Consider the following 16306-nt stretch of genomic DNA (forward strand, 5'->3'; position numbering starts at 1 on the left):
TAGTAACCAGTGCTTGCTTCTGAGAATTTTTTTTTAAAAATCAAGCTTGGAATCATGTGGAATCATGTCCTTAATAAGAATGATTCCTCTGTGCAAATGCAAAGCACCTTTCCTTCCCTACTAAAATTTTGCAGAGCCAGTGGAGAGTGCCTTTTAGGGTCAGGCTGGAAACCCCTGACATCTGTTCCTTAAAAATAGTACTTAACAGTTGCTCACAACACAATGATTTTGCATCTCCTCCATTTCTAGGAACGGAAAAAGAAATTTGAGAAGGATGGGGAGAGATTTTACTCCATGTTGGATCGCCATTTGAATTTATCTTCAAAGAAAAAAGAATCCCATTTGCAAGAGGTAGGTGAAGAGGTTTTCAGCACTTGAGAACCACACTTTGTAAGGACATGTAAAGGTAGCCGTGCTGCTGTTGTATTAATGTCCCCATTCTGTTTCTCACCTAGGCTGACATGCAGGTGGATAAAGAGCGGCACGTTTTCTTTGAATCTTCCCTGGAATACGTCTATCAGATCCAAGAAGTGCAGGAGAGCAAGAAGTTTAGTATTGTGGAGCCTGTAAGTGAACACCCCTGCAGCCTTTGTTTCCCTCCAGATTGCATTTGGCACTGAAGCCTGTGTCACTTGCTACAGAAACTTAATCTCCATTGAACAGGGGTGGCATATAATGTCTGACTGCCTCTCTTGATGTTGCCTGTGGCTTGCAAAACTGTAATAAACAATAAAAAATGATGCACTGGTTGCCAGTTTGCTACTGGATCAGGCTCAATGTGTTAGTATTAGTATAAAACACCCATAACAACTTGGGACCAGCTTACCTGCAATATTGCCTTTCTCCATATGCACCTCCTTGATCTGCAGAACTGGCACTGTTTCAGGTGGGAGATAATCCCCATTATGCATTTGTAAAAACTCAAATATTTTAATGGAACAGCACCTACACTGTGGAACTCCCTGCCTATTGATACCAGGCAGGTGCCTTCATTGCATTTCCCCCCGGTGCCTGCTAGAAAATGTTGTTTTCTTTAGGCAAGCCTGTCCAGACATGTAGAATGTGGATGTCTGTTTTAATCTGTTTTTAGTGTGTTGCTGAGTTTATCTTCTGAGTGTTTGAGTTACTGAATTTTATTTTCCTTGCAAAGAGCTTTGAGGTTTCTTTTTAGTCATGCTGTGTATAAATTTCATGAAATGAATGAATGGACATATAAATGAATGAATGAATGAATGAATGAATGAATGAATAAAATAAGACTTGCACATGCTCAGCTTTTATATATAAAGGCTGCAGAACCCAGTGCCCCTTGGCTCCATTTTTGCGCAGAGTAACCACAGGTACGTTGAGAATAGATGTCGTGTGACCCTCACCTCCCAGTCACCCTTCCCTTCATTAACTCCCTCATTTCACCCGACACCTGGAGATATTCTGTGTTTCCCAGAGGCCAGGGCAAGAGACTCTCAAATCCAGGTATGGGAGCATAGCTAGGAGAAGCATTCATTATTCCTGATTCTGCATCATGCCCAAAGCCATTCTGGAATCTTCTATAGCAGGCACTAACAGGGAATTCCAAAAGCAGAATAGAAACCAAAAATATTTGACTTTCAAATGGATAGTATAATTGGTGAGTTTGGCCCCGTCGTACTGAAAACGGAGTGAAGTCATCCTAAAGTTACCTTTTGGTCCACCATCTTGTTTCAAGATGGCACCTGTTGTCCAAATATTGACAAAAATGGCTGTTCCTACATTGAGAATCCTCTTGCTGAGTTTGGTTCCGATAGGCTGAACCTGTGCCAGAAAACAGGCAAAGTCATGCCAAGGTCAGGCTGCTATCTTGATTCAAAACTTACCTTGCATAACTTACCTTGAGAGGTGTCCAGACCGAAAGAGGACAGACGAACCCTTTTCCAGAATATGTAGCAGATGCTTCTCCAGAAAAGGAGATGGTGTCCAGTGTTTAAGCCTTTCTTGTCCAACTGTCAGAATAGATTCAGCAGGCCAGGAGGATTTTTACGCACTGTGATTCTGGATGCACAGATCTGCTCTTTAACTTAGAAAATGTTGCCTCTTTTGTTCACCACAGGTCTTGGCTTTCCTCCATAGCCTCTTCACCTACAACAACCTGACTGTGGAATTGACACAGGATTTCCTGCCATATAAGCAACAACTTCAGCTCAGTCTGCAGAACGTGAGTTTGCTTCCCTCCATCCTGTCTTTCTTCCTCCTTCGCTCCTACTGCGGAAATGTTTAGTGCCATATGTCTTGTAAGAACATATGAAGAGCCTGCTGGATCAGGCCAATGGCCTGTCTAGTCCAGCATCCTCTTCACATAGTGGCTGAACTGTTGCTTGTGCAAAATCTGGAAACAGGACCCGAGCACAAGAGCCTTCTCCCCTCCCTAGGTTTCTGGCAACCACCAGCATTCAGAAGCATTGCTGCATCCAACTGCAAAGGCAGAGCATAGCCATTGTGGCTAGTAGCCTTTGATAGCTTCCTCCTCTTCCATGAATTTATCTAGTCCTCTTTTAAAGTCATGTAGTTTGGTGGCCATCACTGTCTCCTGTGGGAGATAGTTCCATAGTTTAACTACATGCATAAGTATTTCTTGAATCTTCCTACATTCAGTTTCATTGGATGTCCACAGGTTCTAATGTTATTGGGGCAGAGAAGGGAGGTTCTCTATCCACCTCTTCAAGGCCATGCATAATTTTATGAACTTCCCACCAGTTTCTGGACTACGGACTTGCAGTCTTTCCCAGGGTCCACTTTGACCAGGAATCTGCTGCATTGCAAATTGTGTTTGTTCTTCCATTCTTTTTGCAAGGTGACTTGATTCCCCATGTGGCTGCTTTGTTGCTAACAGAGGCCATCATCTGAGTAGTTGCCTTCCCACCTATCTCTTTTCAGCAGAGAGTTGTTTGTCCACACTTATTTCTGTCAACCAAGAGACCTGTGTGTTCTTGCTGTTTAGTGACTGCTGGAATGACTTGGGCACCAGCAATCTGGTGCCTTTGAGAAACTGGATAGAGGTGGAAGAGGCCCTCAAGGATCATCTGGCCCAGTGCTTGCTGTCCAGGAACTCCAGGGAAGACCTGTGGCTATGCTTGGGTAGATGAAAGCAGGGAGAATGTTCACAGCCTTTCCCCCATTCAGTGACTGCATTGTGCTCAGGTGTTCCGTTCCAAGGGTTTTGCGTATACGGAAAAACCATCCCCTTAGGACTGCCCATGCACAAACATCTTTACCTTTCTGGTGCTGGTGCCCCAACCAGGCCTCATCTGGTAAGCAAGGCAGAGAGCGTACAGTTTGTGTGCATTTAATTTGCGCAATTTCAACCTAGTAGCGCAAGGTTGAAATTGTGAAAGTTAAATGCTCATAAGTTGCAACTGTGCTGTTTGCCCCTATGTACTGCTGCCGTCCACTTTCTGTTAGCTGTTTTTTTGATGCAGAGGGCTGCACTTGAGGAACTTTTTGTTCTCATCTTGCAAGGCAGCCCTCAGTCTATTATTTTTGAAGAGATGGTTTGAACTACAACTCCCTTCAGCCCCAGGCAGCATGCATTGTAGTCCAATCCGTCCAGAAGACAGCAAGTTGCCAAAGACTGGCACAGGCACTTTAGCTGAATGTCAGATTCTTAAGCTTTTGCTTTCATGCTGTTATGTACAAACTAAGTAGTCTTCTTCTTCCCCCATTGCTTTTACAGACCAGAAATCACTTCAGCAGCACACGGGAAGAGTTGGAAGACCTCAAGAAGAGGATGAAGGAAGCTCCTCTCACTTGCAAGCTCCCTGGGAAACCGACCATAGAAGGCTACCTGTATTCGCAAGAAAAATGTAAGTGTCTGCCAAGGGGATCCTATGAGGGATTTGCTGTGGTTCCTGCATTTCAGGGGACTGGACTAGTTGACCCTTGGCAGCACCTTCCAATTCTATGATTTGGTGACATTGGAAGGTGGGCAGACTACTTCATTGGAGGTTTTTAAGCAGAGGTTGGCTGACCATCTGTCCAGGTATCTTTTTAGCAATGATTCCTTTCAGGGGGTTGGACTAGATGATACCCTTTGGGCCCTTCCAACTATTTCATTCTATAAGGGAGGCGTCCAGAATCAACCTCTGCCGGACTTAGCTCTGGACATTTGAGATTCCACTATGCCAGAAATGTTTTCCACATTTTTCCAGGCCATATTTCCTCTTCACTGCCAGCCTGCAAAATTTCAGAAATAGCTTCTGCTCATCACTCATCTCCCTTCCAGCCAGTGATGGATTGGTAGCACATCACAGGCTTGAAGGAAAAGAGGGGAGAGTCAGAAGTCAGGAGGGACTCTACTAGACCTCTTAACATGGATTTCAACTAGTTCTTACAGTGGAGAAAAAACTCGTATGTTTTTTAAAATAAAATTGAAGGTAGGCTAGTTGAAATTGTTCAAGTTAAATCCTAAGCAAGGTAGAGAGCATAAAAGTTCTTTATATGCCAAGCTCACTTGGGGTTACCTGGTCTGGAAAGAACTTTTAAGTTCTCTGCCTTTCTGCAGGTGGTGGGATACTCTCATGAGATCTTGGATACTCTCATGAGATCTTGTAGGGCTACTTGAGTTCCCTCGAGATCTCACGTGAGCATCCTTGGCCTTCCAGAGCCAATGCACTGAGCAGGCCTTGCCCCTCAAGCAAGAGAGAGAGAGAGAGCTTAGAAGCCCTTTTGTGCTGGGTCCCTTTGGGTTACATAGTGTGAAAAGAGCTTTCAAGCTCTCTACTTTGCTTGGGTGGCAAGGTCTGCTGGAAGTATAGAGGATTCTCTCTGTTTCTCCCTGTCTCCGCTAGCCATGGGGTGACTCCAGAGGTTTGGCAATACATAACTTTTATGTATAAACAGAACCTCTGGAGCCAAATACTGCATGAGATGCAGTCATACTGGAAGCTTTTAAAAAGGTTTTCTGCACAGAACCTTGTTCTTCCACCAAGATTTGGACTTCCAGATCTCTAATTTCTTCTCAGATCTCTAAATTAGAGATCCAGATCTCTAATTTCTTCTCAGAATGGAGCTAAAGGGCTCCTGCACCCTCAGAACAATTATGGGACGGAACTGGCAGAATCTGCTACAACTTTGCTGTGTGGAGGGAATGCATCTGTTTTAACAGCTTGGAATATTAGTTCCCTTCCCTCAAATCTTTACAGGTGTCTTTGCCTGCTAACAAAAGCAGGGAAGAAGAATGCCAGGAGGTTTGCTTACTGTCAAGGGGATGGCCAAGGATTAACCTCATTGAGGTTGAACAGTGGGATGGCTGCTCTGTGTGCTCTTGGATAGCATGTCCCTTTGAATGGTGCTAGGTTCAGAAAAAGACAAACAAAATGATGGATGCTAGACTAGATGGGCTGTTGGCCTGCTCCAGCAGGGCTCTTCTGGTGCTGTTCTGGAACCTCCAAGCCCAGGGGCAGTCTACCTGTGAGGACAAGATTTTGGAGTAGGTGGGTCATTGGCCTGATCCAGCAGGCTCTTCTTACGCTCTTAAGTGCAGGGTCTCCTATCCCATGCACTATTTCCTTGTGTCCATTCCCAGGTTGTTCTGCTGGAACAAGCCCTATTTAAAAGCTCTCTCTCTTTTTTACACCAGATATTGCATGCAAGTAAGAGATGTACCTTGGGCAGCTTCTGTTAAATTTGTTCAATTCTGGACTTTGATGCAGGGGCCCTGGGCATCTCATGGGTCAAATACTACTGCCAGTACGAGAAAGAGGCAAAGGTGTTCAGGATGACACACATGGAGCAGAAGCCAGGGTCAAAGCAAGTAAGTGAAATCCTACTTAATGCTTTGGGAAGCATTTAAAACTAACTCTCTGGTGGCAATTGCAGCTTGTGGTTTTTGGACACCACTGCAAATTTCTGCATCTGACCTTTTGACATGTTGCATGTATTGTTATTAATTTATTAGCCAACTTTCACCTTAAGGTCCCGGGTGGATTACAACATTAAAACACAGTACAGCCATACCTTGGAAGTCAAATGGAATCCATTCCAGAAGTCCGTTCGACTTCCAAAATATTCAGAAACCAAAGCACAGCTTCTAATTGGCTGCAGGAAGCTCCTGCAGCCATTTGGAAGCTATGGAGGCCCTGTTGGACGTTTGGCTTCCAAAAATAGTTCGCAAACCGGAATACCCACTTCTGAGTTTGTGGTGTTTGGGAGCCAAAATGTTTGAGAACTAAGCTGTTCGAAAACTAAGGTACGACTGTATTGAATGAATGAATCTTTATTTGCATCAGCCATTGGTCATAGCAATAAAACAACAATACGAGATAGAAAGAATAGAAATAAAAAGTCAATTATATAAAATACAGTTAAGGGTTTTGAATCAATAGTCAAATAATGGATATTATTCTAATTGCCCCAGCTAAAAACCTTATAACGTTTGCTGTCACCTGCTCATCTTGATCTGCCAAGAGAAAGGACACTGTGGCAGTGGCTGGGCGACCCGGAATGGACAATAAAAGAGGGTGATAATCTCATTCCTCAAGTCTTTATAAAGAGTGCAAGCCAGAAGGACATGCGCCACCGATTTGGTACTGCCATCTCCACAGGGACATAAGCATTTTTGTGTGGAACCTGTTGGAATTGTCTCTCAAGTACAGCCGAGGGCAACACAATCAATCTTGTGAGAGTAAAAGTGCGTCTATATTTTAGAATTGCTAGGTTATGCAGAAAGGGTGCCAGAGAGTAGAAATGGGAAAGTGGAAAATTGTCATACCATGGGTGAAATTTCCTTCTTGTGGCCAAGTTGTTCTGACGCTCGATATCATTTAGGTGCTGACAAATTAGACTGTTTGCTTTACTAAAACCCAAAGTGACTAGCTGTTGTGGTGATAGACCACAAGAATGATGCTTTTGATAGACAATTTTAGTCCAGGTGCTCTTGTGACAATCTTACAGCACTAAGAATATTAGACCAGGGGGATTTGAGTTTAGGCGAAGCCAATAGTCCTGCGCCAGATCCATAATTCTACCGAGGGAAGATTAGCCTCTAGGCGCAATGATGCATTTGGGACACAGGGTGTATTAAATACGGCTGTATTAAAACAGTTTAAAACAATTTATAAAAATGAGTGAGTACTAAAAATACACTTCTCAAGTGCCAATAGCTCAGGGCGAAGTGGCGCATCTCCAGCATTCTCCAAGAGCTGTTTAGTGAAGGAGCCCGGTGCAGCTCTCTTAGGGGCTGCCCCAGAGAAGGCCCTCTTCCCCTGAGCTGTCACTCCCTCTGAGGGTGGGGGAACTACCAAAGGGTTCCCTCTGTCATTCTCGGCACACCAAAAGGTCTGTAGGGAAGGAGGTCACCTTTCAGGTATTTCACGGCTGAGTCATTTAAGACCTTAAACACCAACATGATTTGGGGTGCTGCTTTTTGTTGCTTCCCTATAAACACTTACAGATGACCACCTGTTCTCCTTGCCTTCTGACTCAGCTTCATTTCAATGCCAGCCTTGCTAGAGTTCTTCCCATTTGCATGGATTGATTTGCTTTTCCCTCTAAGCCTGGGATCTTAAAAGTGAGATCAACTATTCTCCCTCTCCCTCTTTTGCTTTCTGTAAATTCTCTTCTCAGGGCACCTTACACCTGATGCTGAAGTCCTGTGTGAGGAGGAAGACAGACTCCATAGACAAAAGATTTTGTTTTGACATTGAGACGCTGGAAAGGTAATCCAAACTCCTGGCAGGTTTTCAACTCTTTAAGTTTGCATTTCCTTCAAAAATTGCACAGGCGCGCGGGGGGGGGGGGGGGGCTTATTAAAAATCTTTCTTTACCACCTGTTATAAAGTGAGTTTACAGGACATAGAAATTACAGCTTTAAAATTAATACGTATGCATAGTAAAGTACCAGAAGAATTTAAAAACAAAACAAAAAAGCAAGACAACAATAAATCACAGGTCCATGGGGACTAGAAACTTACCATTTACCGAAAGGCTGTTGCTCAGTGGTGGAGCATCTGCTTTACATGCAGAAAGTTCCACATCCAATGCTGACTAGAAAGATCAGTGGCCTGATTCGGTATAAGGCGGCTTCTTATGTTCTTATTTATTAAATGTGTATTCCAAATAGTTAAGATAAGTTAGAAATGCATGGGCAGCTCTTGTGTGAAGTTTTAGGAGCCTGAGCAAAGACAGTGGTAGTGTGAGCAGAAAGCCAGACCTCCAGTGGTTCCTGCCAGTGGGATTGAGTTGTTGTTGTTGTTGCTGTTGTTGCTTCTGTGAGTGTTTGGGAAGACCGCTCCGTCCTCCAGCCAATTCCATCGGGCCTAGGGGGCGGGGCCTGCACTCACACATACTCTGAGCAGCAAGTGGCGAAAATGGTTTTAAATGTTTTAAGTGCTCTTAATCTTCTGCACCTCATATGGTGGTTTTTTATAATATTATTTTATTTATTTCTGTTTGGGGTGGGATAAATGTTTAGTCGGGGTGGGGAGTAGTTTAATTTTAGCATAATTGTTTCTCGCTTTGTTTCATTATTGCATAATTGTTTCATTATTTTGTTAAGTTATTGTATAGTTTGTATTTTGCTTTTTAAGGGGAAATGGTCAGGGCTGCCTGGGAGTGGGCTTCAGCCAACAGAATTGACATTGAGACGCAGGGGGGATGTATTGCGACACCCAATCTCAGTGATCATGGGCAGGAGGAGGACGTGCACTAAGACCAGACCATGTCATTACCGAGGAAGCAGGCTTAGTCGTTGTTGGAAGACTATCCCTGCCTACCTCCGGGTCTGGTCCTGACCGGAAGGATACTGGAATCAGCAAGGGAAACCCACATGACCTGAAAGTGTTGCTGTGCAATGCCAGGTCAATGATGAATAAAACCACTGCCATCCACGACCTGATTGTGGATGGAGGATTTGACCTGGCATGTGTGACAGAGACTTGCTTGGATGAAGCAGATGGGCCTGTCCTTGCCGCTGCTTGTTCACCAGGTTTCTCTTACGCACAGCAACCCAGGCCATGTGGGCGGGGAGGGGGGGTAGCAGAGTTTTTTTAGGAAGGCATAAGTTTGCACCAGGCATCCTATTGGGAAGACCCAGTTTTCTGAGTGCATGTTCTGGAAGTTGGGCAATAGGGGCAGTACAGGATTCCTTTTGGTGTACCAAGGATTCCCTGCCCGAGCTGCTTCAGGTCGTGGCAGATGTGCTCCTGGAGAAACCTAGTTTGGTTGTCCTGGGGGATTTTAACAGCCATGCTGACACGACCTTACAAGGGGCCGCTCAGGACTGCGTGGAAAGAATGGCCTCCATGGGGCTGTCCCTGAATAAGTTTGGCCCAACTCATAGCTGTGGACATGCCTTAGACCTGGTGTTTACCTCTACGGATGTTGGTGATCTGACACTAAGTAAAAGCAAAACAAAAGAAGTGCCATGGTCAGATCACTTCCTGGTGCAACTGGACTTCTTCATGACCCTTCCCCTCTGCAGGGAGGTGGGACCGATTCGGATGGTCCGCACCTGCCACTTAATGGATCCAATTGGCTTCCAGAGAGTGGTAGGGGATGCTTTATCCCAAGTTGATGGCCTTTCAGCTGATTCCCTGGTGGTCCGCTGGAATGTGGAGTTAACCAGGGCTATTGACTGTCTGGCTCCGAAGCGCCCTCTCCGATTGCATGGAGCCTGAACAGCCCTGTGGTTTTCCCTGGAGCTGAGGGTGATGAAACAATCATTGAGATGGCTAGAGCGCCGGTGGTGGAAAACTCATTCTGAATCAGATCAGACACGGGTTAGAGCTCAACGTTGAACTTACCAAGTGGCAATGGCGACGGCGAAGAGGGCCTTCTTTGTCGCCTACATTGCATCTGCAGAAAACAGCAGCAGGAGACTCTTTCAGGTGGTTCGCAATCTATCAGAACCACCTGTACCACCGGGGCCTGGTAGGGACCCCAAGATCTCCTGCAATGCTTTTGCAAAGTTTTTTGCAGATAAAAGTCACTCAGAAGAGGTAGAGTCCACCGTGGGAGCAGGGCCAGGGCAGGAGAGTGCTAGTGTCCTGTCTAGTCAAGTTGCGTGGGATCAGTTCTAATCTGTTACCTCCGAGAATGTGGACAGGCTGCTTGGACGAGTGAAACCGACCACCTGTCTCCTTGATCCTTGCCCATCCTGGCTAATAAAAGCAAGCTGGGAAGGGTTGGGCAATGGGCTCTGCGGGGTGGTGAATGCTTCCCTCTGTGAGGGAGCCTTCCCAGACCCGCTGAAAGAGGCGGTCATTAAACCGCTTCTTAAAAAAACATCTTTGGACCTGGCCAATTTGGCCAACTATCGCCCAGTCTCAAATCTGCCATTCTTGGGCAAGGTGATTGAGCGGGTGGTTGCTGAACAACTCCAAGCATGCCTGGAGGATGCGGACCATCTGGATCCCTTCCAGTCGGGATTCAGGCCTCATCATGGGGCTGAAACTGCCTTGGTCGCACTGGTCAATGATCTCCGGCAGGCTAGGGCCAAAGGTGAGAGCTGTTTCCTAGTTCTGCTGGATCTCTCAGCGGCTTTTGACACCAACGATAATAATAATAATAATAATAATAATAATAATAAATTTATTATTTGTACCCCGCCCATCTGGCTTGGTTTCCCCAGCCACTCTGGGCGGATTCCATAGAAACCAAAAATATCACACATTAAAAACTTCCCTGAACAGGGCTGCCTTAAGCTGTCTTCTGAATGTCAGGTAGTTGTTTATCGCTTTGGCATCTGATGGGAGGGCGTTCCACAGGGAGGGCGCCACTACCGAGAAGGCCCTCTGCCTGGTTCCCTGTAGCTTTGCTTCTCGCAATGAGGGAACCGCCAGAAGGCCCTCGGTGCTGGACCTCAGCCAATGTAGGTCTTTCAAGACCGGTGTTATGTGGTCCCGGCGGCCGCCCCCAGTCACCAGTCTAGCTGCCGCATTCTGGATTAGCTGTAGTTTCCGAGTCACCTTCAAAGGTAGCCCCACGTAGAGCGCATTGCAGTAGTCCAAGTGGGAGATAACTAGAGCATGTACCACTCTGGCAAGACAGTCCGCGGGCAGGTAGGGTCTCAACCTGCGTACCAGGTGGAGTTGGTAGATAGCTGCCCTGGATGCAGAATTGACCTGTGCCTCCATGGACAGCTGTGAGTCCAAAATGACTCCCAGACTGCGCACCTGGTCCTTCAGGGGCACAGTTACCCTATTCAGGACCAGGGAGTCCTCCACACCAGCCCGCCCCCTGTCCCCCCAAAACAGTACTTCTGTCTTGTCAGGATTCAACTTCAATCCATTAGCCGCCATCCATCCTCCAACTTCCTCCAGGCACTCACACAGGACTTTCACCGCCTTCACTGGTTCTGATTTGAAAGAGATGTAGAGCTGGATATCATCTGCATATTGATGGACACCCAGTCCAACCCCCCTGATGATCTCTCCCAGCGGCTTCATATAGATTTTAAAAAGCATGGGGGAGAGGACAGAACCCTGAGGCACCCACAAGTGAGAGCCCAGGGGTCTGAACACTCATCCCCCACCACCACTTTCTGGACACGGCCCAGGAGGAAGGAGCGGAACCACTGTATGACAGTGCCCCCAGCTCCCAGCCCCTCTAGACAATCCAGCAGGATGTTATGGTCAATTGTATCAAAGGCCGCTGAGAGATCCAGCAGAACTAGGAAACAACTCTCACCTTTGTCCCTAGCTCGCCGGAGATCATCAACCAGCGCGACCAAGGCAGTTTCAGTCCCATGATGAGGCCTGAATCCCAATTGGAAGGGATCCTTCTGGAACGTCTAGAGGGGCTGGGAGCTGGGGGCATTGTTTCTGCTTCTTCATCCTGGGTCAACTGGTACACAGGCTGTGACCCTACTTGCCCACGGACTGTCTCGCCAGAGTGGTGAATGCTCTAGTTATCTCACACTTGGACTACTGCAATGCGCTCTACATGGGGCTACCTTTGAAGGTGACCCGGAAACTGCAATTAATCCAGAATGTGGCAGCTAGACTGGTGACTGGGAGTGGCCACTGGGACCACATAACACCGGTCCTGAGAGATCTGCATTGGCTCCCAGTACGTTTCCGAGCACAATTCAAAGTGTTGGTGCTGACCTTTAAAGCCCTAAACGGCCTTGGTCCTGTATACCTGAAGGAGCTTCTCTACCCCCATCGTTCAGCCCGGACGCTGAGATCCAGTGCCGTGGGGCCTTCTGGCGGTTCCCTCATTACAAGAACAGAACAGGCTGAAATTGAAATTGAAATCTGACTGATTTGCTCCAGCCACTCTGGGCAGCTTCCAACAAATTAAAACACAGTAAGACAACAAACATTAAAAACTTGCCTATACAGGGCTGCTTTCAGATGTCTTATAAAAGTCAGATAGATGTTTATTTATTTGACATCTGATGGGAGGGCGTTCCACAGGGTACGACCAACAAGAAGGCCCTCTGCCTGGTTCCCTGTAACTTTACTTCTATTGGCAAACATTTCTATAGATTCCCAGAATGTTGGATGTCCCTTAGTGCAGAGAGTATTTCCCCCCATTCCATATCCCGCCAGGGAAAGAAGAAAAGCATTTTGCTAGTGTTCAAAGCTGTCCAGTTTATTAAGGAACAGTAACCCACTTCCTCAGTTGCATGAATTTGCTGAAATATTTGCAGTATAAATATGTATTGCCCCAAAAGTCCACAAAATGTGATTGGTTCAATCTGTGCAAAGCTGAATAAGCATAGTGACTATGTCAGCAATCACTAGTAACAGCACAGAGTTGGTGGTGCTTGTGTATTTAAATGAATATCCTGCTTAATCTTGCCAAAACAACAACCCGAGGCACCTGAAAAAATACAAATGGAAAAAAATAATACTGCAAATCTCTTCAAAACAAGTAAACAAACACAGCCAGGCTTATTGGAAGAATTCAAAACAATAACTAATAAAACTCCAGGTGGTTGCCAAACAGTGCCAAGAAGACCACCAGCTACACTCACTTGACACCAGCTGCAAGTTAGAAAAGCTAAATTAATAGGGTCAAACTTGCTGACAAACTCCAGTTCTGACAATATTGTATTTAGCTGTGGTTCTTCATTGCAAGGGGTGGGCCTAGATGACCCTTGGAGGTACCTTCCACCTCCACAGTTCTGTGATTGCATAAGTTAATTATGCTGCCACTCAAGCTTTTCCAGCTACTAGAAAAAAGAAGCTGCTTCCTGCTCTTTGCATCCTGCACAACCAGTTTTTTGTATGCGTTTATTTTCCATCTCCAAATTTTTCATTGAAGTGCAGAGCAAACACTTGTATTAAAAGCATGTGCAAAGTCCTTGGTGCGAGTTACCTGGAGAAAGATTAAGCACTGTAATTTTGGATTCAGTCTTGTTGCTTCATGGAGAGAAAAACTTTCTTTGTTTTTACCCTTGTTCAAACTCTGGCAGACCTGGGCCCATTACCTTGCAAGCCCCTTCAGAAGCAAATCGACGGCTCTGGATGGAGGCCATGGATGGGAAAGAGCCAGTAAGTATTAAAAATGCTGCCCCCAGTTGTGTGTTTTGATGGAGTTTCCACTGCCACAGGGGTGGGGATGTAATCCAGATGTTGGACCACCTCTGACAACTGGTTGTGCTGACTGCTGGGAGGCAGACTGCAGCAAACTCTGGAGGGCCACAGATTAGCTATTCCCCACCTCCCCTTTTTAAGTTAACTTGCATTATGTTTTTTAAGTAATGATGTTTCTGTGAGAAGCGTTTTAGCTGGTTTCGAAAAGCGAAATAATGACTCTCCTTTTTCAAAACTTTCAAACATTTGCTTGACCATTCCCAGGGGCAGCCTTTGAAAACGTTCAAACTCGACTTTGGCAAAGTTTTTAGGGATAGCCTCTTGAATTGTTCATTTCTCCATTACATTTGACATTGCAGGAGGAAGAGGCTGAGTGTGGCGACATGACTGGAGTTAATAAAGCTAGGCCTGGGATGGAGAAAGGGGGTAGAAAAAAATCTTTCTCCATCTCTCATAGAACTCATGGACATCCAGTGAAGGTGAATGTTGAAAGATTCACGGCATAGAAAAGGGTCCTTAGTCGTGCAGCGCATAGTTAAACTGTGGAACTCCTTCCTGCAGGAGATAGTGATGGCCACCAATCTGGATGGCTTTAAAAGTGTCGGCATTAGACAAATGCACGTAGGAGACGGATATTGATGGCTACTAACTGTGGTGGCTATTCTCTCCCTCCATTTCTGAATACCAGTTTTTGGAAGCCACGGGGGGGGGGGAGGAGTGTGCTCTTGCACCCAGGTCCAGCTTGTGGGTTTCCTATTGGAGCATTTTGTTGGCTCCTGTGAGAACAGGATGCTGGACTAGATGGGCCAATGGGCAGCAGGACTCTCCTTATATTCTTATGATAAATGTGCACTTCCATAGACTTGGCATTAATATAGCTGCAGTCTGAATGATTTGCAGTATGTTTATTTTTTTAAAAAGGATTTTATTTTATAATGTTAAAGGATTTTTTAAAAGTAAAAGTGTTGTGACTTTTTGATAGTCTCAGTTCCTTGCAATTTCACCTCCTCCTACTTCAGGGGTGGATAACCTTTGACCCCCCCCCATCAGCTGCACATAGCATGGTCACCACTGGCAAGAGATTATGGGAGCTGCAGTCCAGCAGTATTGGGAGGGCCACGCCACAGGATAGCCACCCCTGCCCTAACCATGTGAGCATTTTGTTTCCCTGCAATCTGGAAAAAGTCTACTCCCTGTGGGGATTGTTCCTGGGTTTGTTTAGCTTCCCTGGAATAGCCTGCATGTGGCCAGATACCAAACCCTGAACCCTAAGCTATTAAAACCTCTGCCGTCATGGAGATGGGAAGGCGGCTGTAGGAAACGACACCAGCTGGAAGGTAGAGGTGACTCCCCATGGCTTTCATGCAATGTCCACATCAGCAGCTCTTGGGAGGACTTTGCAAACAGTGTGTGAATTTTTTATATTGCAGTACGTTGTACATGATTGACTTGTGCAATTTCAACCTTACACAGTTGAAAGCCAGCCATTTGAAACCTCACAAATAAATTGCCTATAAGATAGAGACTCCTTTTGCACCAGGTTTCCCCTTTTAAGCTCTGTGCCTTTCTTTCTGGGCTCTGGGGTGTTGTTGCAAGAACTCGGATGGCACTGTGAAATCTTACGGGAGCCTCCCAGAAGCTAGTAAGAAAGACAGAGATCTTTTGAGCTCTTGCCTTCTTTGCTTAGTGGGGCCAAGGCTTGCCTAGTGCCTGACTCCGGAAAGGTAAAGATGCTCATGCAGGGGCTGTTCCAAGGGGGCAGTTCAAGCGTATGTTTTTTTGCTTATGTGCACCATCTCTGGAACATGTCCCCTGTGCAAGAGGTGATTATACTGTCTTATATCCTGTCTTTCACTCAATTTGATTCTTCAAGGGTCAACGTGCTTGCCATCTTTTTAATTTACTTTTGCTTTTATTTAGATCTACCACAGTCCCATCACAAAGCAGGAAGAAAGTAAGTAGCTCCCATTTTGGTCTATGACTCAGGTAGATCCCAGATAACCCCTATATAAGTGCACACACTTTTGCCAGCCATTTGTGCTTTTCAAAAGCATGCATAAGGGGTGTGTGTGTGTGTGTGTGTGTGTGTGTGTGTGTGTGCTGCTTTGGAAGAGCAGGCAAAATGTTCTGGATGCAGGTATCTTGGCACTTAGCTTGCTTGACCCTTTCCATGGTGGCTGATGTATCTTCCTCATAGTCTTAAAAATCCTTGGTGTAGAATCATGGAATGGTAGAGTTGGAAGGAACCCAAGGGGCCATCCTGTCTAACCCCCAACAGTGAAGGAATCACAACTCGTAACAGTGTCCACCTCCCTTCAGTTACGATTCCTAGAGGGCCCATGAAACAGCACTATGTGATGTTTATACTGCAGCCAGGCAAAGGGAGGCTGAGGAGAGTATGGGCTGTAAGTGGCCACCCACCCACCTCAGATAGGATATTTCAGAGTTGGGGAGAAGGTTCAGAAAAGGGCAACCCACATGTTCAAGGGGATGGAGCGACTCCCTTATGAAGAAAGGTTGCATCGTTTGGAAACTTTAAGTTTCCAGGAAAGGCGACCAAGAGGCGCCATGATGGAAGGTTATGAAATTATGCATGGCCTGGAGAAAGCGGACATAGAAAAGTTTTCCATCCATATTAGGGCCACATAAAAGAAAATCCTTCTTCACACAGCACACAGCACAGCAAAGAGGATTGGACAAATTCATGGCTGCTATCGATGATGGCTCTACTTCTGAATACCAGTTGCCAGAAACCACAGGGAGGGAGAGTGTTATTGTGCTCTCGAATCATG

The 16306-nt window shown here is 45.9% G+C and overlaps 1 protein-coding gene across 2 annotated transcripts in view; it reads left to right on the plus strand.

The window, feature by feature from the left end:
• Positions 1 to 16306, plus strand: part of OPHN1 (oligophrenin 1) — a 126713-nt gene that overhangs the window by 44811 nt on the left and 65596 nt on the right. For both annotated transcript variants that reach the window (XM_083485086.1, XM_083485087.1), the window contains 8 exons: positions 250 to 351; positions 456 to 566; positions 2087 to 2191; positions 3707 to 3836; positions 5685 to 5785; positions 7597 to 7688; positions 13394 to 13472; positions 15435 to 15468. In XM_083485086.1, the coding sequence (XP_083341212.1) occupies positions 250 to 351; positions 456 to 566; positions 2087 to 2191; positions 3707 to 3836; positions 5685 to 5785; positions 7597 to 7688; positions 13394 to 13472; positions 15435 to 15468 (754 nt within the window). The remainder of the gene's footprint in view (positions 1 to 249; positions 352 to 455; positions 567 to 2086; positions 2192 to 3706; positions 3837 to 5684; positions 5786 to 7596; positions 7689 to 13393; positions 13473 to 15434; positions 15469 to 16306) is intronic.

This window comes from Podarcis liolepis (assembly GCF_965112155.1).
Source record: "Podarcis liolepis genome assembly, chromosome: Z".
NCBI classification, from domain to species: Eukaryota; Metazoa; Chordata; class Lepidosauria; order Squamata; family Lacertidae; genus Podarcis; species Podarcis liolepis.